The sequence below is a fragment of the Danio rerio genome, chromosome 19 (assembly GCF_052040795.2).
Source record: "Danio rerio strain M-AB ecotype USA chromosome 19, GRCz13ab, whole genome shotgun sequence".
Classification (NCBI taxonomy): domain Eukaryota; kingdom Metazoa; phylum Chordata; class Actinopteri; order Cypriniformes; family Danionidae; genus Danio; species Danio rerio.
In genome coordinates this window covers 28,173,580-28,197,183 of record NC_141039.2, presented here as the reverse complement: position 1 = coordinate 28,197,183, position 23,604 = coordinate 28,173,580, and the positions used below count along the sequence as shown (strand labels likewise).

Here is a 23,604-nt window from a genome sequence, read left to right as displayed (position 1 = left end):
ACTGCATCACCGCTAAGCATCAAACCACTAAAAGCCTGATATCAGCTTTTTTCTCAGCACCACAATCATTTTACATTATCCTCGATCGAAGTACGCCCGGCTAACAGAAAGACACTTAAAGCAGCTGAAGGCTTTGCTAACTTCGCATGAACACACTTTACACAGGTCACAAGCATGAATAAAATAAAATAAAATAAAATAAAATAAAATAAAATAAAATAAAAAGAGAAAAAAAGAATAATAATGTAAAAAAGAATAAAATACAATAGAACAAAAAATATTACAAATTAAAATAAAAAATGATAGATTACAATAACATAAACATAACATAAATTACATAACATAAATTAAAATAAAATAGAAGAGAAGAGAATACAATGAAATAGAATCAAATAAGAATAGAAGAAATTAGAATAAAATAGAATACAATAAATAAAACAGAATTGAATAGAAGACAATACAATAAAATGGAATAAACTAAAATAAGAATAGAATAAATTAGAATAAAATAGAATAGAATAAAACAAAACAAAACAAAATAAAATAGGATAAAACAGAATAAAATAGAATAAAATAAATAATGTAATTACATTTTTAAAATAAATTAAATGTACAATTAAATAAAATGTATTTAATTTAAATTTATTTTTATTATTTTTCAAAATATATAATTTATGACTGTCTGTTGCATTTTGAAATTGCTAAGGATGTTAATTGCCTTTTTCCTTATGATGAATTCCTACAATTCATAATTCAATGGATAACACAAAAATTAAACTATTTACTCACTCTTATGTGGTTTCATATCTTTATGAGATTCTTTTTTTGTTGAACAAAACAGAAGTTATTTTAAAAAAGCTGAAAACCTTTAAAGATTGTAAGAAAAAAACATAAATTGAAGTAAATGGTTACAGGTTTTAATCTTTCCCCAAAATATCATCTTTTGTGATCAACAGGAGAAAAACATCTCAAAAAGTGAAGGATGAGTAAATGGCAGACTTTTCTGTGTTTGCAAGTGCTGCTGAAGGGGAGACTGATGACTCAGTGGAAAAAAAAAAAACTATTTTGAGAAAATGGCCTTTAGAAACATGTATTGCAATTGAAATCTACAGGCATAAATTGCTAAAATGTGACAAAAGAAGCACTTAAGAGTTTCATTTTATTTACATTAGAGTGAAAAAACACTTATGAAAAGCCAAAAGACCTGAAATCTCAAAATGGACAGGTGCATAAAAAATAATGATGAAAGTGATTTTTTCCAACTGAAAGCTATTTATTATGTAATGCAAAACGTGAGCTGCTACAAGGAGAGAGAGAGAGAGAGAGAGAGAGAGAGAGAGAGAGAGAGAGAGAGAGAGAGAGAGTCGGAGAGAGAGGGAGAGATAAAGGAAGAAAAAAGCAGACAGAGACACCAGTACACCTATAAAATCCCTGTCTAAATCCCAAGTCCCCACTTAAGATGTCTGTCACTCTTTATACAGGGCTGCAACTTAACCCAGCCAGTGTGGTTTTAACAATAGAGCAGACGTGCTGCGCTCAGACAGGTGGTCTAGACTGGCATGGAGCCAGACGCTGAGGGCCAACGCCACCCTCCCTCTGTTTTAACACATCCGTCTGCTGCTCATGCGTGATGTCACACTGATGCACACTGACGCTGGGCATCTTCAGCCACAGCACTTCAACATAAAACATGAAGAGACTGAGCACAATGTCATTAGGAGCTTTTCAAGCATAAAACGAGATGGAAAGATTTCTGCTGGATCACCTCTGATGTTTATTAGGAAAGTCTGGTGTAGGTGTTTTGGAAAAGGAAAGACTAATGCTGCAGTAACAATGTATGGTCGGTATCAAAACATTCTGAAATACTGAGATTAAAATTATGTTTAATTTTAAATTTGGGTTTCTGGATCACTCACAATGGTTTTCTGCATTTAATGTTAACTTCTGTCTTAAAATACTCCTGATATATTTAGCTGATCTGCAGGATGGCACTGAAAAGCAGTATTCCCTGTAGGAGAGACCGTTTGCCTAGAGGTAAAATGTAAAAAATATTAGCAAATTACTTTTCTGAAGAGTCAATTTAAAATAGGAACAGTGCACTGAGAATGTTTGAAATTGCTAATACAGACATTTTTTTTTAAACTTGCAGATTAGGAAATCTTTATATATATTGAAGTGACGTGAAAAAAGACCAAAGTCTTTCTAAAATGTCTTTTTAAATGGGTAGTAATTTAATATTAGTCATTTTAAGAAAGTACAATGCTCTTATTTAAACAAATAAACAAACTAGCAAACTGACTAACGAACAAACAAACAAACAAACAAACTAACGAACGAACTAACGAACAAACAAATCAAGGAGTTTTAAAAAGTATTTGAATTTCTAATGAGAATCAGTAAAAGTAAAAGTAAAAGTAAAAAGTTTAAACGTGCACTCATTTAAAATGAGTTTGTTTAGGAAAGTATAATGGTCTAATTTAAACATAAATGAGCAAACAAATGAATGGGTTTTAAAAATAATTTGAATCTGTATTGAGAATCAGTAGAATAACACTATCTCTGAACTGTCACTTTTAGTCAGGTTCAAAAGACCAAATATTTTTGTCTTCAACACTGTCATGCATTTTTGACAATTTTGGAAAATAAACTATTCCTGATCAATCATACTTTACTATGCATAATGGAAAGCATGATTTCCTCAAGAAGGTCCAACACGTGACTGGGAACTTTATTACAAACAAAAATTGGTTCCTGAAGGACTTTTAGTCTTGTTGAAAAGAAAAAAAGTGAACTTTCCACTGCTTATTTCAAACCAGCAGCACCAAAATATCCCACATCATGGGATTTTATTATTATTATTTTTTTTTTATTTCACTGTCTATTGTCTTTCATAAACTACAGCAGAGATGCCCAAACTAGGGGCTGTGGGCCAGAGTTGGCCCACAGTAATCGTTGATTTAGCCTGCCATCCCACCTTAGGAGAGGTTTAGAATGATGAAACGGTTGGGGGGAAAACCCTTTAACAGAAGTCATCATTACTGATTTAATGTAAACTTTTTGCTAATTTGTTTTGTTTGTTGAGCTACAAAAAGGCCTACTGAAATGAAATGATTCAACTAAATTCTGTGCATGAATCAGATTTTTTGAAAGAAATACTCGACTTAAATACTTAAAACATTAATACATTTGAATTTTACCATGTCAGCTTTTATGTAATAGTTTGGTATATTTACCTACTGTCCACCACCCTCAATCACAATTAGTTTCTGGCCCTTTATATATAAAAAAGTTTGGGCATCCCTATGAATTACAGCAACATCCTCAAACATAAGTGAGACAGAATTGGTCTGATAATACGTATAACGAACCAGGCAGTGAAATGAAACCTGACCAAAGTTTAACCAGTGAGTTGATGGTGATATGGAATAGTTCAGCCAAAACTGAATATTCAGTCATCCTTTTCAGTCTCATTTTATTAAACACCAGCTACACTTTCTTCTTATTTGGCAGATAATTTTAACTAAAGAAACTTCACACACACACAATCCCTTTCTTTTCATTTTGGCACCTAATTCAAACAAAATAAAATTACACAAACAATCAAAATTAAGTTCCAAGCTATAACCAATATCACAAGAACATTCGTGACAAATGTACAGAGTCAATTTTTTCTGCCAATGTAACATACCCTATACAATAGACAAATAAAACGGATATCCTGTTCATGCTTTTGAGTTTCTCAAACAAAGCTTTTATCTTTTTACAAGCACAATATCATGTCTTAATGAAACTAGGTAGACTAGTCCTTCTAGGTTCATCGTAACATCCTAGCGCCATATGAACATCACGGTGAACTATAAAACCTGTTCAACATGAACAGTGGAAACTGAATAAAACCTGTCGGACCAAAAAAAAAAAAAAAAAAAAAAACTGCTTCAAAAACATCCTTTGCTGTCATTATGCATCATATGCTCAATGAAGACTGAGCTTGTGATCTGTGATATGTTGCTAGACCACTGTGTGGATTTTTTGACATTCTGGATTATCCTGGTGTATCATTTATTTTTTCTATGAAATGTAGAGGACACACACTTAGGCAATGTTGACTTTTTTAAATTATTGATTACTGACTGAAATTAATGAATTAATCCCAAAGTTTGATATAGCTGGTAAATGGATTTGAACTTCAGCTTAAATTGATTGTTATTTATTAGTCTCACAGTTTTGTTTTTTACATTTAGTCAATTTCTTTCTTAAATAACTTAAACTGTTATTATTATTTATTTTATATTTTTAATGATGCTTCATACGCTACTTACAGTACATTAGAAGTACATGCTTACAAATAAATGGTCAACAGTGCTTAACTATAAAATGTATAATATTGATTGCATTTGTGTTTAATTAGTTTATTCGACAATAGCTATGTTTCCATTTAAAGACGCAAATTTTATTTATGCGCAAAACTGGAACAACCGCATAAAAGACGTGTGAATAAAGCAGCGTTTCCATATTCTAATCAGTCAAAATGAACAAAATAGTCACTTCCTGATAACTGGCACCAAATATCAAAAGTAAAAATGGAATTTGCTGCGGTAGGAGAAGATCCGTGAATCTTTTCTTTATTTAATAAATGACTTGCGCCTTAGAAAACAGCATGCTGAAATGCAATGAACATGGTGGTGTTTAAAGGAGTGAGACGCAGAGCAAAGACGCTCTTGACAGTTCTGGAGGTAGTTAATGTAATAACACTAATACTGAAAAGGTTAAGACGTTTTACAAGGATCAAAACAACATTTCAGATGATTTCCAGTGTGATCAACCTGCTGGTTTGTCCATTCACATTTTTACCATTACATGATCTCTCATAGCAAAATCACATGACTTTTTTTAAATGCACATACTGGAATTTATTTAGTAAACAAATAGTGTTTCCATCATAGTTCATGCGAATATTTTCTTATTGAATAAAAAGTTTATCCTACACAGATATTCTCTTGCGCACTTTAAAAATGCATCTTGGCGTTTACATCAACCAATTTTTTGTCCATATTCAAAATATCAAGTCAAGACAAACTTAATTTTTTAATACATTAAAATAATATGAATGTCATGCTTTACAGACAGCTAAAATATACAAATAATGAAAAGAACCGTATTTTATCCAATACATTAAATAAATAGAAGTATTTGAAAAGATCAATTGAAAAAAATATATGATTTCGAGAGGTTATGTTATAGAGCATACTGAGAAAGACCATTTTCCCTTTGTCAGAAATTACATAATACAAAATAAATAAATAATAAATAAATAAATAAATAAAACCTTTTTTAAAAATATTGACGTGAAGTGAAAAAAGACCAAAGTCTTTCTGAGATGTTTTGGCTTGACAGGTTTTTGATCACTGCTGTTGTAAAAAGTTTAAACATGCAGTCATTCAATATTAGTCAGTTCAAGAAAGTATGATGCTCTTTTTTTTTTAACATGAACGAACAAGCAAATGAGCTGACAAACGAATGAGTGAACGAACGAAGGAGCGAGCAAGCTAACTAACTAATTAACTAACTAACTAACTAACTAAAATGTTTGAACACAATATCTCTTAGTAACAAGCAAAAATATTCGTTTAGTTGTTGTCCCTCAAGAAGCTTGACAGCCCCCATTTATTTTCAGTGTGTGGAAAATGGAATTTTTTTGCTTTTGTTATTTACATTTTTGTATGAACCATCCCTTTAAGAGCCACATTTATAACTCAAAGCGATTGCCAAAACAAACTCAAAACTCAACTAATGGAGCATGGCTTCCATTCAACGCTGCTCTCAACAAGAATGAGCGCACAAAAGCTTACACCGAAAAGCATGCATGCCAAAGTGAACTCACCCCACTTAAACCATTGAGCATTATCAGTTAACATTAAATTGACATGCCCTAACAAACTTGGGCACAGCAGTTGAGATTATAGCCCACTGCTCCCACTTATCCAGCACCAGCCAATCAGCAGCCTTGATTGTGTGCTGTGCAAATACCTCAAACCCGAGTCCTCAAACACAGGACATTCCTGCCCTGTGAATCAGCTGAGTTTGGAGCCAAGCAGCCTACCTGAGAGTCTTCTTCTCACGCTATACCTCTCAATTCGTCGCTCTGAAAACATGAGTCACGCTCCAATCATGTTTAATCGGCCCGCTCATCGCAGACATCGATCTGCAGTGCCATGAGACTGGGTTGTGTAGTAAGATGCACGACCGGAGGATTTAGAGCAAAATCAATATTCTTATTATTGAGCCATATGTACTGAAGGCATGATCGGCCCACATTTGCATGAATGGGTGCATTTTAAAGTGGATTAGAAGAGGAGACAAAGTAGCTTTAAATGTGTATTTTTCTACTAGATATCAAATTTGCCATTTTTGGCTTCTCAAACGATGCAAGAGTCTGTATTGCAAGACATGGCGGCTAAAAGACTAGTGCTTAACAATTGTAAATCACCTTTACCCCCCTCATTGCAGAACTGGATTTCCGACATGATATCTGATATTCAGATGGAGAGACTCAGATCAGCTCCATAAGAAATTTTTTGGCTAATCAATTTCTTAATTTAGTTGACAAATGTATATTTGGGTTTGAGGTTTATGTTATTTACCTTTTTGATTTTTGATTGTATGTTTTGTGACTATGATGCATTTTGTTTTCTCTTTCTTTTTGTTTTCCTTTATGTTGTCTTTTGTATGTCTAAATATAGACATGTAAATATTTGTGTGTGTGTGTGTGTGTGTGTGTGTGTGTGTGTGTGTGTGCGTGTGTGTGTGTGTGTGTGTTTGTGTGTGTGTGTGTGTGTGTGTGTGTGTGTGTGTGTGTGGTGTGTGTGTGTGTGTGTGTGTGTGTGTGTGTGTGTGTGTGTGTGTGTGTGTGTGTGTGTGTGTGTGTGTGTGTGTGTGTGTGTTTGACTGGTAGTGTATATGCAAAAAAAAAAAATAATAAAAAAAGTAGTTACTTTCTACTTTCATCTATGTATACACTTTTTTATTATGGCAAAGCTACATTTTAAAATCCAGTATTCAGTGTCTCATGATACTTTCGAAATCAGTTTAACATAATTGCTTTTCATGAAACTTTTTTTTAAAATCAGTGTTTAAAATAATCACATTTTTTTTTTTAAACCACTGGGTTTTTTTTTCAGGATTATTGAATGCATATACATGCATGAAGTCTATTTTACCTGTTTATTTTTATTTTATTTATTTATTTATTTATTTATTTTTATCAAGTGAATGCTTGCTTGTTATTGTAACTATTAATTTCCCTAAAAGAAAATGTATATAAATCAAAGACATTCCATTTTGGTATCTGACTTAAATTGAAATTTAATTTATATATATATATATATATATATATATATATATATATATATATATATATATATATATATATATATATATATATATATATATATATATATATATATATAAAGAAAAAAAGTAAAAATGTCACTACAATGTTACAAATAACTTATGAAAAACCTAAATGTTAAAATACAGGTGAAATAGCACACTATTATATATATATTATGAAAAAAAGAGAGAGAGAGAGAGAGAGAGAGAGAGAGAGAGAGAGAGAGAGAGAGAGAGAGAGAGAGTAATAATTAATTCATTCATTCATTTTCTTGTTGGCTTAGTCCCTTTATTAACCCGGGGTCGCCACAGCGGAATGAACCGCCAACTTATCCAGCAAGTCTTTATGCAGCGGATGCCCTTCCAGCTGCAACCCATCTCTGGGAAACATCCACACACACACATACACATACACACATCCACATACACTACGGACAATTTAGCCTACCCAATTCACCTGTACCGCATGTCTTTGGACTGTGGGGAAACCGGAGCACCTGGAGGAAACCCACGCGAAGGCATGGAGAACATGCAAACTCCACACAGAAACACCAACTGAGCCGAGGTTCGAACCAGCGACCCAGTGACCTTCTTGCTGTGAGGCGACAGCACTACTTACTGCGCCACTGCCTCGCTCATGTTGTAATAATTAAGTATCTTTAATTTTATCGTATTTAATATATTAAAAAGTTATTGCTAACAAAACAGGTCCATCTAGTGGTATAAAGAAGGGGTTCCCAAACTTTTCAGCTTGCGGCCCCAAAAATACAAAGCCAGTGACTCGTGATCCCCAAATTCCTTGGAGGGGATTATAAATATACAAACGCTGTGCACACAACAGTAGGGCTATATAAATATGAGCATATTGACAACACAAAAAAAAGAGCAACAGTCTAACAATCATATCATATTTTTGTCATTTATCAATTTGTTTCATTCAATTTTAACCTCATCTAAAGAGACTGGTAGACACGATGTTTACAACACAGGTCAATTCTTGGTTTGATTTTGGAGATCGCCACACAGAGTTCATTCTCAACGTTGTGGCCTGTATTTTTTCCATAAAGGTGTTAGGAAGTATAACCTGGTGCTATAATATAATTATAATATAATATTTATTTGCTGCAGCTGACGCTATTGCTAAAACTCACCAATACTAATATGAAAAAAAAATAAAATAAAAAGCTGATGGCGAAAAGTTTGCAAGATGTTACTAATACAATTTATTTGACTTGTGGGACTTTATTTATTGCTAATAAACTTTTCAAACACTTGACCAGGGTCGCCACAAGTTGCCTGTAGTTTAATGTCTATACAGTTGAACCGTTGAACATTGACACGAATAGTGCAAAAGGGCTTCCAGGAAGACACTAGTATGTTATTCTCAACACGCCCCAGGGTAAAGAAATGGTGTAAAGGCAGCATTGGCCCAACACAAAAGAGTAATTTGGCAGCGACTGCTCAGCCACTAGAAAAACAATTGGAACGATCCTCTCTTTAAGAAGGGTTCTCAAACAAGTAAACACAAATACACACAAAAAAAGACTGGCCTCTTCAGCGCCTGCCACATTTGGTGCCCCCTTGTCTCCTCTAACTGGGGTTTTGTGTCTATTCAGTGCATCTAGGCGACTGTGATTTTTAAACGAGCGATGGGAAGTCGCCGCTTTGACACTTGGTAGAATTTGGAGGCCTCTCTATTTCCCAATCCTGGGAATGCAAACAGCAGTCATCTCTCAAACAGCTCCTCCTGTAACCTGGCCAGCCCCTGCACCTGTGTCGCTGTTTGGCTCTTCTCCCTTGCGCTCACTCTCTCACTTTCTTTCTTTTTTTTTTGTTGGCCAGGTGTGAGAGACGTTGACACCGCCTCAATCCGACTCGTTGTCATCTTATGTGGGCAGCAGATGCCTAATACGTTGACCAGCATGTCTACAGACACACACTCACTCACTCGTTTACTAACTTTCATTGGTGTCTAAAACCTGTATGCTAGAATTGGAATTTTATTTTTGGAAAATAATCAAGACTTAAGTGAGATTTGTTCTTTTTGCAGGTAAAATTAATAGAGACTGATAGGTGTTAGTGCCTTCTGTGCACTTTTTTGAAGCTAAAAAAATCAGATTAACAGATATTTGAACAGTCGGAAAGAAGGAAAAAGCAAGGAAGTCAGAAAGAAAAAGAAAGAAAAGAAGGAAAGATGGAAGGAAGGAACAATGAACATGGAGTGATGGTTGCTTTTATTTCTACTATGTCCTTTCTGAAGCTAGAAAATTAAAATGAATGGATATTTGGAGAATCTGAAGGAAAAAAGGGAAGCAGAAGAAAGAAAGAAGAAAGAAAGCAGGAAAGAAGGAAGGAAAGAAAGAAGGTAGGATAGAAGGAAGGAAGGAAATATGATTGAAGGAAGGAAGGAAGGAAGGAAGGAAGGAAGGAAGGAAGGAAGGAAGGAACAATGAATATGGAGTGATGGATGCTTTAATTTCTTTTATGTCCTTTTTGAAGCTAGAAAATTTAGTTAAATGGATATTTGGACAATTTAAAGAAAATAATGGGGAAAGAAAGAAAGAAATTCCCAGAGATGGGTTGTGGCTGGAAGGGCATCCGCTGCATAAAAACTTGCTGGATAAGTTGGCGGTTCATTCCGCTGTGGCGACCCCAGATTAAAAAGGGAATAAGCCGACAAGAAAATGAAAGAAAGAAAGAAAGAAAGAAAGAAAGAAAGAAAGAAAGAAAAGAAAGGAAGGAAGGAAGGAAGGAAGGGAAAAAAATCAAATGAAAGAAGGAAAAATATTGAAGGAATTAAATAAGGCTGAAGGAAGGAAGGAAGGAAGGAAGGAAGGAAGGAAGGAAGGAAGGAAGGAAGGGAAAAAATCATGAAAGGAAGGAAGAAATGAAGGAAAAGATGGAAGGACGGAAGGAAGGGAAAAAATTGAAGGAAGAAAGGATAGAAGAAAAGAAGGAAGGAAAGAAAGAAGGGAATAAGGAAGGAAAAAGATCAAGGAAGGAAGAAAGGTAGGAAAGAATGAAAGAAGGGAAGAAGGAAGGAAAAGGTCAAGGAAGGAAGGAATGAAGGAAGGAAGGAAGGAAAAGGTCAAGGAAGGAAGGAATGAAGGAAGGAAGGAAGGAAGGAAGGAAGGAAGGAAGGAAGGAAGGAAGGAAGGAAGGAAGGAAGGAAGGAAAAAGATAGAAGGAGAGAAGGAAGATTGAAGGAAGGAAAAAAATATATAAGGAACGAAGAAAGGAAAGAGAAACTGAATCAAGAGAGGATATATAAGGAAGTACTTAGTAGGGAAAATGTGTAATGAAGTAAGAAATCCATTATGAAAGCAAGAAAGAATGGAAGGAGAATAAAAAGTAAAAGAATAAAAAAAACAAGCAAGTAGGGAAGAAAGGAAGCATTAATGTTAGTTTGTATGAACTAAGGAAGTTGGCAAGCAGGAAAGCAAGGAATTAAAGAAAGCCAGTAGGAAAACAAGCAAGTACAGATGGATCGTTGACGACGGGAAATTCCATAAAACTATAGAAGCTATTCATGTAACTTCTTGAGAGCACATGGTGACAGTATTGACTTCCAGTTTGTGAGCTATAGTTATTCTTTTAAACCAAAGAATGATGGATATGGATCTAACACTAACTTATAACTCAAATAAATATCAAGTCTTCAGTCTGCTCCTCAAACAGGTATGCTATTACTCCTTCATGTCCTATTTGAAGCTTAAAAGTTTACGTTAATTTAAATTACATTTAAGATCCATATTTCAAATCTTCTTTCTAATATACTTTTGAAGAAAAAAAAATAAGGTTAGGAATTACACTAGGATGTAAAAGAAGATACATTTTATGGTTGGATGAACTATCCCTTTAAGACTTAACCATTGATGCTACATCTGTCGCTCTCTACTTCTTTGTGATTACTAAAATCTCCTAGCTTGTTTTTCACCAACCATTCTCTCCACCCTTCCACTTAAAGCTGATTTAATGATGAGGTCTACAGGACAGTATTCTGATTAATGCTTATAACGGGGTATTAAGTGACAGGTAAACCAGTGGCAGGTGCTGCACACACGCTCTCGCTCTCTCATAGGTGCTTGTGGTTTGATAGACAGAAGGGCTCTGTGAGATTTTTTTTTTTTTTTCCAAAATGGGCTGAAATGGACATCTGCTGGTGTTTGGCCGTTGTGGTGTGGAAATACTGTGTTGTGTGGCATTCGGTGGGCGCTGGGCAGAGTCGTCTTTGAAGCAGCGTCTGCGCTTAGAGCGGTTTTGTTCCCTCGAAGCCGCTGGTGGGATTAATTCAGACTCTCCAGAGGAAGAAAAGCCTCTTCAGTGGGCCTACGCAACTGTTTGTAAGGGGGTTTATGGCACGCCATGAAAGTTGTGCCATTAAACAGTGGGCTTGATGAATAGGTCGTCCATAATGCTAATGCCACCCATCTATGCGAATGCGCGAGGGAGGATTGAATGTGGCCATACACTTAGATCAAAGTCAAATCCTGTTTGAAAGAACATGGGCGACTTAAAATTGAGTAACACGGCTAAAAGTTATAATGCCAAGGAGAAAATTAAAGACGGGAATTTTAATGAGGTAAACAATTAGACAGCTGGCCCCAATGTTAAAGGGTTTTTATTTAATTCACACCAATAAATGAAATATATTTGGATCAAAGATGATAATATGGTCGGCTTAAAGCTTAAATTGATAAAGGGTGATTTAATATTGAAGTATACTGGCTGCAATATAAGTGTCTAAACTTCTCAAAACAATCTAGAAAATCTCTACTTCTAAATAGAAATGAAACAGTTTGTCATTTACTGTAATAACCACATAAAAATTAAACCTACTTCTGATTTATATGAGAGTTTTGAATGGGTAACATACTAAGATGTGTGATATTTTCAAAAACATTAAACTTTTTGTTTGCATATTGATAAAAATATATGCTTTGAAGAATATAAGCAAAGTATAAAGGCTTAAAATATCAACTAAATTAACATTTGAGACCATAATGAGATCCTTAAATCATATTAAAAGTTATTAATGAGTCATCAAATAAACCTTGTTCTAAATATGCATGATTATTATTATTATGTTTGCTATATAAACGATAAGCTTATAAACTATACATTTATGAATATAATAAATAAAGTCACATGCCTTACTCAGGTGTAGTTCAACAGAGTGTAAAAATCTTGATGGTTTTGTGGGTTTTGTGTATCAAATCTGATCTTTATTTTGTATTTTCTATAGGATTCAAGTTAGGTGATAGGTTTGGGCCATTCCACAGCTTGATTTTCTTTCTCTAAAAGCATTTAGGAGTTTCCTTGACTGTGTTTTGCATCATTTTCTTGCTTAAACGTCCACTCTGATTTCAGCTTCATCATCCTGGTAATGTAGATGTTGGACTGAAGCAGCTGATATTCATTTACAATGAAGAAGGGCAGAAGGTTGCTGAGAGATTTCAGCTGCTGTCTGGGCTTTCACGGCCTTTTTATACTTCCCTTTCTTCATGTGTCAACACTTTTTCCCTGTGTCATTTCATTTTAATACACATTATTTAATTTGTAAACTAGTAAGATTTTTCTTTGCATATATAAAAATTTCAAGTCAACAGCACTGAGAAAAAAATGATGATGTATTGAATACTTATTTCCCCCACTGTGCATGTATGTATATTACTATATAACTGTATTATGTTTTTTATTTCTCGCACCATATGGTCTACTTATTATTTCAAAGCTTTCATTCCTATTCATTTAAAATCCAGTGAAGAGACTAACCAGTACATTGTTCTCAGTTTCTCATTTTATGTTCCACTAAAGTCATCCGATTTGAAATGACGATCTAAGAAATGGCAGAAATTTCATTTTGCCCTTTTCCTTTGAGTCCTCCACTTCCAATAAATATCGCCCAAATGACAAAACAAGCTGCTTTGCTGGAATCCAAACCCAACCAGGTCATTTGATGAAAAAATATGAATCTGCAGAGAGTCCCGAAAGTGCATTATAAGCTCAGCATGGCCGACAAAATTAGCAGCTTATGATTTTTATGTTTTTCTCACTATTTTCCAGGCAGCGTCAGCCTCAAAAGCAGAGTTTAAAAAAAAGCTTGTCTATTATTTTTTTCCTCCAAGCTGCTTGCATCCTCTCTCTCTCTCTCTTTCTCTAGAGCTTTACCAAATCGCAGATTACAACATACTGAGAAATTACACGCTGAATAGTTAATTACTGACTGTACTTGGACATATTAACTCTACAGCTTTTTACTTCATAATTAAAAATGTTTAAGCATGTCTTAAAGTGACTAATTAAAAACGACCATGACAGCAATTCATTTCAAAGAATTATCACTTGTTATAAGGTCCTTCGACTCCTTTTAATAAAGCCGTTTCTGACTGTCATTTTCTGCTAAACATAGCCAAAAATATAAACAAATAAGGAAGAAAAAAACTGAATGCTTGACATCCTCTGCAAAATACTGCTTCGAATAAAATCTTTTCCTACTCCAGTCTTCGAGTGGACTCAAAAAGTGGCGTCTCAGCTCAAGTTTCCCACCAGGGACCAAAACAACGCTTTAACATTGACCTCAGAGCGAACGAGAGCATGTCACTCACCTCTTTTTAGCCGGACCATCCACAGAGTACTCGCCTCCTCCATCTTTCCTCTGAGAGCGAGATCCGTCCTCTTTATGTCCTCCCTTAGAACCATTCAGCTGTCCATTTGACAAGGAAGCTGTGATGAAAAACAGAAACAGAAAAAATGAGAAAGAGTAACAACCTCCATATGCAGCATGTCATGTATTCAACAATAAAATGAAATATTAATCACTACTCTTTAGGATTACTTTTACAATGTGAATTGAAATGGAGCACTAGCGCACTAAAAAAAAAAAAGTTTATTTCAGCATCTGAAAAGAAAGAGATGGCGATTGAAACATGACAATATGGACAAAAACAGATTTACTGACAGCTTCCTCCAGCACAAACCTTCATTTATGGTTACACGTGTACAGTCAGAATTTGCGCAGAGAAAATAATTCACAATCATTTTTCTGGCTGACCCCATTCACTGAGGCATTTTTTTGCCACTTGTTTTAATTAATTACTACGCAATTTTACAAAACTGCTGATGGAAGTGGAAAGTTCTACAAGTGACCTAATGACAATCAATTAGCAAATTAAAGGGGTCATGCTATGCCAAGCTCAGATCGTCCTATAATGTGAGAATTTTCAGCTCAAACAGTCCCTTGATCATTGATTGTCATATTGTAAATGCCCCTTTTTGGGTGTGAGCCAGTTACAATTAAAGCCTGGTCAGTTGAACGTTTTGATATACAGCTTTGTAAATGCACAGTTACAGATGTCAAAGCATGAGTATTGATATTGGTTATGCTTGAGAATGTAGTCATGGAAGAAATTGCATGTGTATCAGTATATTAGATCCGTGATACTGAGTCACTTACAGATTAAAACAATACTAATCCAAGTCAACCAGGGCTTACACCTTTGGGTGGGAATTACTTTTATTGAGTTTACTGTACTATGTAGGAAGAAAATTATGGATTACATTTGAGGTATTTGAGAGAGTTGCAACACAAGCACTGACTTGAATTGTTAAGTTTTTTAAGAAGTCTGCAATTTGTAAAGTACAGCATAAAAAACACAATTAAAATATATTATTTTTATTTAACTATATGAAATAAAAAACTGTCCTTTAACATTTAATTTATTACTGTGATTTCAAAGCTGAATTTAATCATTTCCTTCAGAAATCTTTCTAAAATTCAGAATTGCTCCTCAAAAACCTGTAAAAATTACAGGGAGTAATACAGAGACATGAAATTAAAGTGAGAAACTGTGTCCGAGCAATCACATTTAACAAAAGATCATTATTGTGGATTCAAAATACTTTATCCAAAATCCTTAAAATGTATCTTTAATTAAATTAAATAAATAATGTAAATGATAAATTAATCGAAAGGATGCAATGTGTAACATTTCTTGAAATGTCTGAAAATATAACACTCTCATTAAAGACATAAGTGTTACAAATAAGGGAGTTAAAAGGGAAATGATAATAATTATAAGTACTTGGCATTAATTACATACAGAATTATTAGCCCCCCTTTGAGTTTTATTTTTCTATATTTCCCAAATTATGTTTAACAGGGCAAGAAATTTTCACAGTATGTCTGATAATACTTGTTCTTCTGGATAAATTCTTATTTGTTTTATTTTGGCTAGAATAAAATAAGTTATTAATTTTTACACACCATTTTAAGGACAAAATTATTAGCCTCTTTAAGCAATTTTTATAGTCTACAGTACAAAACATCATTGTACAATAACTTGTCTAATTACACCCACCTTGCATGGTTAACCTAATTAACCTAGTTAAGCCTTTAAATGTCACTTTAAGCTGTATAAAAGTGTCTTGAAAAAAAATTGAATATTATTTCCTGTCATCATGGCAAAGATAAAATAAATCAGACATTAGAAATTTGTTATTAAAACTATTATGTTTAGAAATGTGTTGAATAAATCGTATAAAATCGAATAAATTCGTTAAATAGAAACTTGGGGGGGGGGATTGGGGGGGGGGGGGGTAAACAAAGGGGCGAATAAAAAAAAAACTGCACTCATTAACACTAGAGCGTCCAGGATTGTAGAGTTAAATCTCTATTTACACGACTCAGCTCATTTAATTTCAGTGTTTAGGAACATTCATTAAGTGAATACCCAGAATCATTCCCAGATCTGGACCTCAAATCTGAAAGAAAGACAAATAAAAAGCTGGAGAAGAGGAAAAACTACAATAAAGCTGCTCTCCAACACATACATGAAAAGCTATAAAAGTGCTTTTCTCTTACATCCAGACCAGCGTGGCTGGACTTCAAAGCATCCAATGCAAGTCTTAAGAGGTCTAATCTCATGGGACAAACATTGTGTTTGAGTAAATTGGGATGGTTTGAATCCAAATAGAAAAGCAGGAGGGAAAAAAAAAACATTGGTGTCCCATATTCAAAACGACTCCTTAAGTGCAAGAGCAAACAAGCTTGCGAGCCACTGCCTTCATCACGACACGGGAAGCCAAAACCCGAGAGAGCCGGCCAAGCCAAGCCGACGTGGGTGGAGAGGGATCAGATGTAAACAGCTTAACGCGGGCTGCTCGCTTTCCGCGCCGTGTTTTACATATGTTGGTCTCACTTGAGTGGCTGTGTGAAAGACAGTCGGAGTCTAGTGGAGCCAAACCTCTTCTCTTTCTCTCTCTCCCTGTCTTTCTCTCTCTCTCTCTAGGCTGCGAGAGTGTGTGACGGTTTATCAACCGTCTGTCCTTCAGGGCCTCTAATCATATTTATGCGTGTTTAACTAAGCCCAACGCCTCGCTACATTCACCTCCTGGTTTCCACTGAGAGTGTGTTTTGACGTGCGACCAGTTAATAACAGAAAAATAGCATATAGGAGTGTGTGCTCATATAATTAAAAACTAATTTCATCACAAAAAGCAGACAGACTGAATTAAAATACTGAGGGCCACATCAGTTGATTTTTGCTGGGAATCTGACACATTGTGCTTGTTTAAGAGGCATTTAGGATAGCTGTGTGCAGAATTATTTTTTATAATTTTAGTAATATTTCAATATTACCACAAACTCAAATAGGGCTTTTGCTTCTTGTTTAAACTTCTTATATAAAATGAGCTAAAACAACAACACAATTCTTACTTTTGTAGGAGGGACGACTTAATACTTTTAGGTTCAATCCACTTAAATTTGTAAAAACTATGAAGTCAACTTAATCAATTTGTGTTAAGTGCACAGTAAAAAATACAGAGTCCACACAATTCATTCATGTAGTCGCCACAAAAATTGATGAAATTAATTTAACAAATTTAAATGGATTGAATGTAAAACAATTAAGTTGTCCCAAAAATAAAGGATTGTGTTTCTGACCATTTTAAATAAGTAGTTTGAAAAGTAGCAAAATCTTTTTTTGAGTGCACTTAATTAAATAAAGTGATTGAGATTTAATATATTCATACAGCATTTATTAGAATCATACATTTATTTATTTTCATAGAAAAATTTCCTTTCATCATAAAATAGCTTTAATTATAAAACAAGCATTTTAATAGCTTAATGAAACGTATTACAAGGAGATATAACGTGACAACTGATATTTATATGCATTTTACTCAAGTAGACCTTTGCATTGTTTTTCTGAACACATAAATAAGAGCAATCACATGATTTTTTTGATATTGTCCCTCCATTTGGGTGTCTAAATTATTTACAGGGGTGAACAAAGATTTGTGTGGATTAGTTGGCATTATTTTCTTGCACGAATATTCCAAACTGTGAATTTCTGTGAGTTATAGCAGGTATATATTTACTGATCGTCAGAGTAACAGAGTAGACAGTATCAGGGCAGCAGAGAGACAGGTGTACACACACATCACAAAATTTGAGGGGTTTTAGAGGGGGATAAAAACATCAGTTGACCACTTGATGCAGAAATGTTAGAAAAGTGTAGATATACGTTTCCTTCAATAAGAGAATATTTGGTCTACAATGAAAGAAGCACTTTGGCCAAATTAGGCTGTTTCTTTCCTCTTAACATGGACGCCTCAAAATGGACGCCAGTGGACGCCAATGGACACCAGTGCCACATTGTTTGCAACACAAAAGCTAAAACAAGTCCCCTGACTCTCCCCTTTTGTCTGGGTTTAGAAACAGAGTCAGCTAGTGGTGATCTGCCTGTTTTTTCAGACCTGTGGATACTTCATGACTCAATGATATGTGCAATGACAATAATGAGCTTCAAGATTAAGATTATGAAAACAAAGCACACAAATACATACATACATACATACATACATACATACATACATACATACATACATACATACATACATACATACATACATACATACATACATACATACATACATACATACATACATATTCAAATTCAAATAAAACTAAACAAAACCCAATTAAAACAAAACTAGTAAGCAGTCAAACACAACAAAACAACCAACCACCAAAACAAAGCAACCAAAAAACAAAACAACAGAACTGAACACAAGAAAAACCCAAAAATCAACCAAAAAAAAAAAAAAGAAAAGAAAAACAGGGAATACAAAAAACGAAATCAGGGAATAATATATATATAAAAATAAATTGATTAACAAATAAATAAAAACAACAAACACAAAAATGAACACAATCCACAAAAAAACTGACCAAACAAAACAAAATCAACAAAAACAACAAAAAAAAGAAAAATCAATCAAAACTAGTAAGTAGTCACAACAAGCTGCAACCCAAACAAAAAACTAAACAGAACAAAAAAGAGGAAAACAAACAAATCTAGCAACAATTATTCTACAAAAAAATTACCAACCAAAAAAAAAAAAATTTAATTAATTAATTAATTAAATTAGGGGGAAAAAACATACAATAAAAATTAACAAACAAATAAAAACAGCACAAAATGACTACCAGCTACTAAAAAAAATAAACAAAACTAAAATCAACAAAAAACAAGAAAAAGAAAATCAAATAACTATCAAATCAAAATCAAAACTAGTAAGCAGTCAATAACAAAACAACAAACACCAAAACAAAACCGAACAAAAACAAGCCAAACAAATAATCCAGCAACAATTAATCTACAAAAGATTACCAACCAACCAAAAAACCCAAAACAAACATTAATCAGGCAAAACAAACAAACAAACAATAAAAATAATGAACAAATAAACACAACAAACATAGCATGAACAACCACAAAAAAGACCAAACAAAACTAAATCAACAAAAAACAAGAAAAAGAAACTAAACTAAACTATTAGGCAGTTAACCAAACAGCCATCCACAAAAAAGCAAGCAACCAATTATAAACAACAGACCAAAACAAACCAAACATAAACATAAATAAACCAAGAAGCCAGACAAAACAAACAAAAAACATGAAGACTAATCAAACAAACAAACAATCAAAACAAAAACAAATCAAAACAAAACTGACCAAAAAATAAAAGGACCCTTCCCCCAAAAGCATGAAAAACTAAATTCAAAAAACCTAAACAATACCACTGAACAACTACTAAAACAAAACCATCCAACTAAAAATTAAAAATTCAATAATTGAAACTACCAATCAAAATAAAACAAAGCTAACTTAAAAAATACTTAATCATTCAATCAACCAATACCAATAAATGAACAAATAATACATGATTTAATAATTCCTCCATTCATAAACCAATAACAATGAGATTACTGCTTTAAAATACAACGCACTCTCTCTCTCTCTATAAATAGTTAAAACGTCACAAAATAGTGGAAACAAGATGACAGAACAGACAAAAGCTGCATCTGACCAATCTGCCCTAAAACTCAGAAAAAACTGTAAAAACAGAACTCTGTCTCTGTGTAAACCTGTCCCATCTTGCTTAAAAGGCAGATTTTTCTATCAAGTACTCAAGCAGTCAAAATCGTAAATGATTGCACACTTACGGAGGAAACTAAATCTGACACTGATCCTTTTGTGCCAAAGCATTTGCATCTGTGAACAAGTCTTCGTGTATCAACCTTCGATAAACACCCAGCCTTCAAAGGGATTACCATTGCCCTGAGGTAGCAACACAACGTTAACACAAACGACAACAAGAAAACAAGATTAAAAGCTGTTGTGATAAGAGCTTATTATCAGTTTAAGAGTTTATTCAAACAGTGTATGTCTATTCTCCTGCTGTCGTCTGAACTGAAAATCAGCTTTAGTCTTTCTGCATGTTTGCATGCGACGAAAGGGGTTTGCTTTCGACTCCTGCTATTGTTAAACTTCACCTTTGGATCATACCTATATATGGACCTACAGGTATATAGACATGAAAAGTTCAGCAGACAAAACACTGAAATGTTTGAAAACTATTGACAATCTTTCCAAAAATATTTGCATAAGACAACATACTGTTGTTAAAAAATAAAACTTGAAACAGGACTTTAAAAGTGACATAAAACTTGATTTTAGGGTGTATTCTTTGACCAGGGTTTCTACAGGTTTCACCAAGTAAAATTTAAGATATTTTAAAACCATAATGAATGAAAGTTAAGACTTTTTTTGTAATGGCCAGTGGAATTTGTTTTTACTTCCTCCATTAAAATGAAAACTCAATAATTTCTGAGCCACATAATTTGAATAGTGTGTCCAAACAAGCAAACTCTAATTATATACATATTTTTTTATTAGCATAACTTAAAAAAACCATAATGAACTACGTTTATGCAAAAATACATGAATAACTTTTAAACAAATGTTATTGTTAGGATGTAGGGAAAATATTTAAACCATATTGGTAAATCAAAGGGAAAATCAAGACTTGTGTAAAAGTGTAAAAGTTTAAGACTCACAACATCATATTTCATACATTTTAGAACCTAAGACCCCACAAACACCCAGGTGACCTAATATATTTGTGAAATATTTGTGAAACAATAAACTGATTTCATGCAGCCACCATTTTAAAAGTGAAAGCGAGACTGTGGTGGGAAGAAACCTGGAAGTATCGCCTGGAGTCACACAGGAACAGTGTCCGCAATGTCGTATTGTTGTGTACCTTGCTGTATATCTTATCAGCGAAGAGAAAGTAACACCAATTTATCATTTCACCACCTTCCGAGTGACCTGAAGGTCCTTTCTGAATGGATAGTGAAAAAAAAGGGAATCAGACCTCATTTTCAGCTAAGTAAAGTGAAATGGCACAAGTTAGCTAACATTTTCTTTCCCAAATACACGTCTTAGATGCCATTTATAATACTCAAGTTAATGAACTGATTTTTTTTCACTATATTAGACCTGTCACAATACTAAATGTCGGTACTGAAATAAAAAAAATGAAAAAACGTCCATTTCCCGCTAACATTTAAGCGCTGTTGAGCGAGTTCTTGAGCGAGTATTCACCAGTGCTCAACAGAAATGACTGTAATTGGCCATGAAGGTCATCAGTTCACTGCACTTAACAAATATTTACTGAGCACAAACACAGATGAGCGAACCGCTCATGACTCGACAGATCTTAGCGGCTTAAAAACGCTCTAGTGTCTGTGTATCTGTGTTTGCACTCGGTGAAGAGGGGCGAACTGATGACCTTTTCAACCAATCACAGTCATTTCTGTTAAGCACTGGTGAATACTACGGCAAATCAGCTGTGTTTAAGAACACGGCCAACGGCGCTTAAATGTTAGTGGGGAAATGGAGGTTTCTAAAATTTCAGTACCACGACAACACAATAACAAACAACAGGGGAGTGTGCTACAGAGGACTGCATTGTATGGGGCAGCATCCTCACTGTGTTTACCTGGTGCCATGAAGCCTAGGAGGATGTTTACACCATATCTGCACAATTAAAAATCAGGGCATCAGCTGGAGGTTTTTAGTCAATAGCACGTTGGTGCAATGTTTACAGTGCTGATCCTATACTTTCCGAGTTTCTTCCCACCGCAGCCTCACTTTTAATATTTTTTTTTTAAATGGTGACAGCGTGAAATAAGGGGATGCTCAAAACAAAATGAACACATTTTGACACACTAAGAGGGCTAAAAGAAATTTCTCACAGTCTTGTATCATTTATATCATTTTAAAAATGCCGTCTTCAAGTTTTTAAGAAGCGACCCCTTACTCCTGACAGCCGTAATTAGCTACTGAAAGAGAATAAAATCTAACATTTATTGTATTTCTTTTATTTTTCTTTCTCGTTCCCAATTGAGTGATAAAAAGGGGTTAGTCCACATCAAGAAAAGGATTTTCCCCTTGTCTCTCCGTCTGGCTGCAGACTCACACGTATAAGGCCTGTTCTTTGTTCCCTCTAGAGTCTCAGAGCTCTTTTTAGTGAAAGCTCTGGCTTTCTGAGGCCTGTGTGAAGTACAGTCCCAGAGTACCGAGCTTCAGCGTCAGACACACAGCTATCAGATGACTTCCAAAGCTCTGAAATAACCTGGATCATACGCCACTTTTGCCCGTATACACAGTGGATGGAAAACTCCTTAGGAAATTCCTTTGACCAGATAAAAGCAGATCAAATCAAACCAATTTAGCTTTGCACTGTACTCAAAGTAAATATGACGGATGACATGTGTCAATAGCTGAGAAAGTATGCACTTTCTTAAAAAGGATGAAAGAAGAGTTTAATTAAGTTACATGAGGGTTTTAGATCATTGGATTTTTAAAGATAGTAAAACTTGAAAAAGAATTTAAAATGAAATTATCTTGACATTATATAATATATTAAGTGTCTACTCATAAGCTAAAGTACTAAATCATTTTACAATATAAGACTAAACCAGCATTACTTTTTATGATTGATAGAGAAAGAGCTCAATTATATGATATAATATATATGCATTATTTATTTAAATGTGACTTTAAGAATTTGTTCATCATGCATAATAATCTCCCGCATCATTTTCTCTTGAACGGGACAGAACCCAATAAATATTGTTACAGTACAGAATATACAGACAATAATATCTGTTTCGGGATAAGTCCAGACAATACCAAGTACATGAAAACAATATATGGTAACACTTTACTTAAAGGAGGTTCATATGACAACATGTCATCAATTTTAATGAGATGTTATGCATGCTTATGACAGCAGTCATTAAGTGTCATTCGCTCAGTTATGTCGTTTTAAATGGAGAGGTGACACTGTTTGAGACATCTTTGTTATGATATCTTGACATAACCAAATACATGATAACCGATCTTTGGCTTTGTCATGACAGCTTGACATTACCAAGACAACATAAATTGTCATACATCTGTCATTAACCCGATTATCATGAGGCTATTATAAAGCCTTATTTATACTTTTGCCTGGCACCGCATCACGCATCTTCGTTGATGAAACGGATGAGACTTTTATACTTGATGCGTTCGCAGCTGTGACATTCTTTAAAAAGACAGGGGGCGGTCAAAAAAATTGTCATATTACGTCATATTATTATTATCATTCAAGATTTTTAAGCTAATTATTTTTATTAATTATTTTAATGATTATAAAGATTTTTATAACCATTTAAGAATTTTTTTTTATCAAACTTTGATGCAACACTTGCTTTTGTTCATATCTCAGACAGTTGTACGTATTAAAGTTTATTAAAATATCAAATGGAAACAGAACATGGGTTGCTCTTCAAATATATATATATATATG

At 34.1% G+C, this 23,604-nt stretch overlaps 1 protein-coding gene across 2 annotated transcripts in view; it reads right to left on the bottom strand.

The window, feature by feature from the left end:
- jarid2b (jumonji and AT-rich interaction domain containing 2b) overlaps nucleotides 1-23,604 on the bottom strand; it is a 188,035-nt gene that overhangs the window by 61,119 nt on the left and 103,312 nt on the right. For both annotated transcript variants that reach the window (XM_087294522.1, NM_001202459.1), the window contains exon 3: nucleotides 13,998-14,115. In XM_087294522.1, the coding sequence (XP_087150648.1) occupies nucleotides 13,998-14,115 (118 nt within the window). The remainder of the gene's footprint in view (nucleotides 1-13,997; nucleotides 14,116-23,604) is intronic.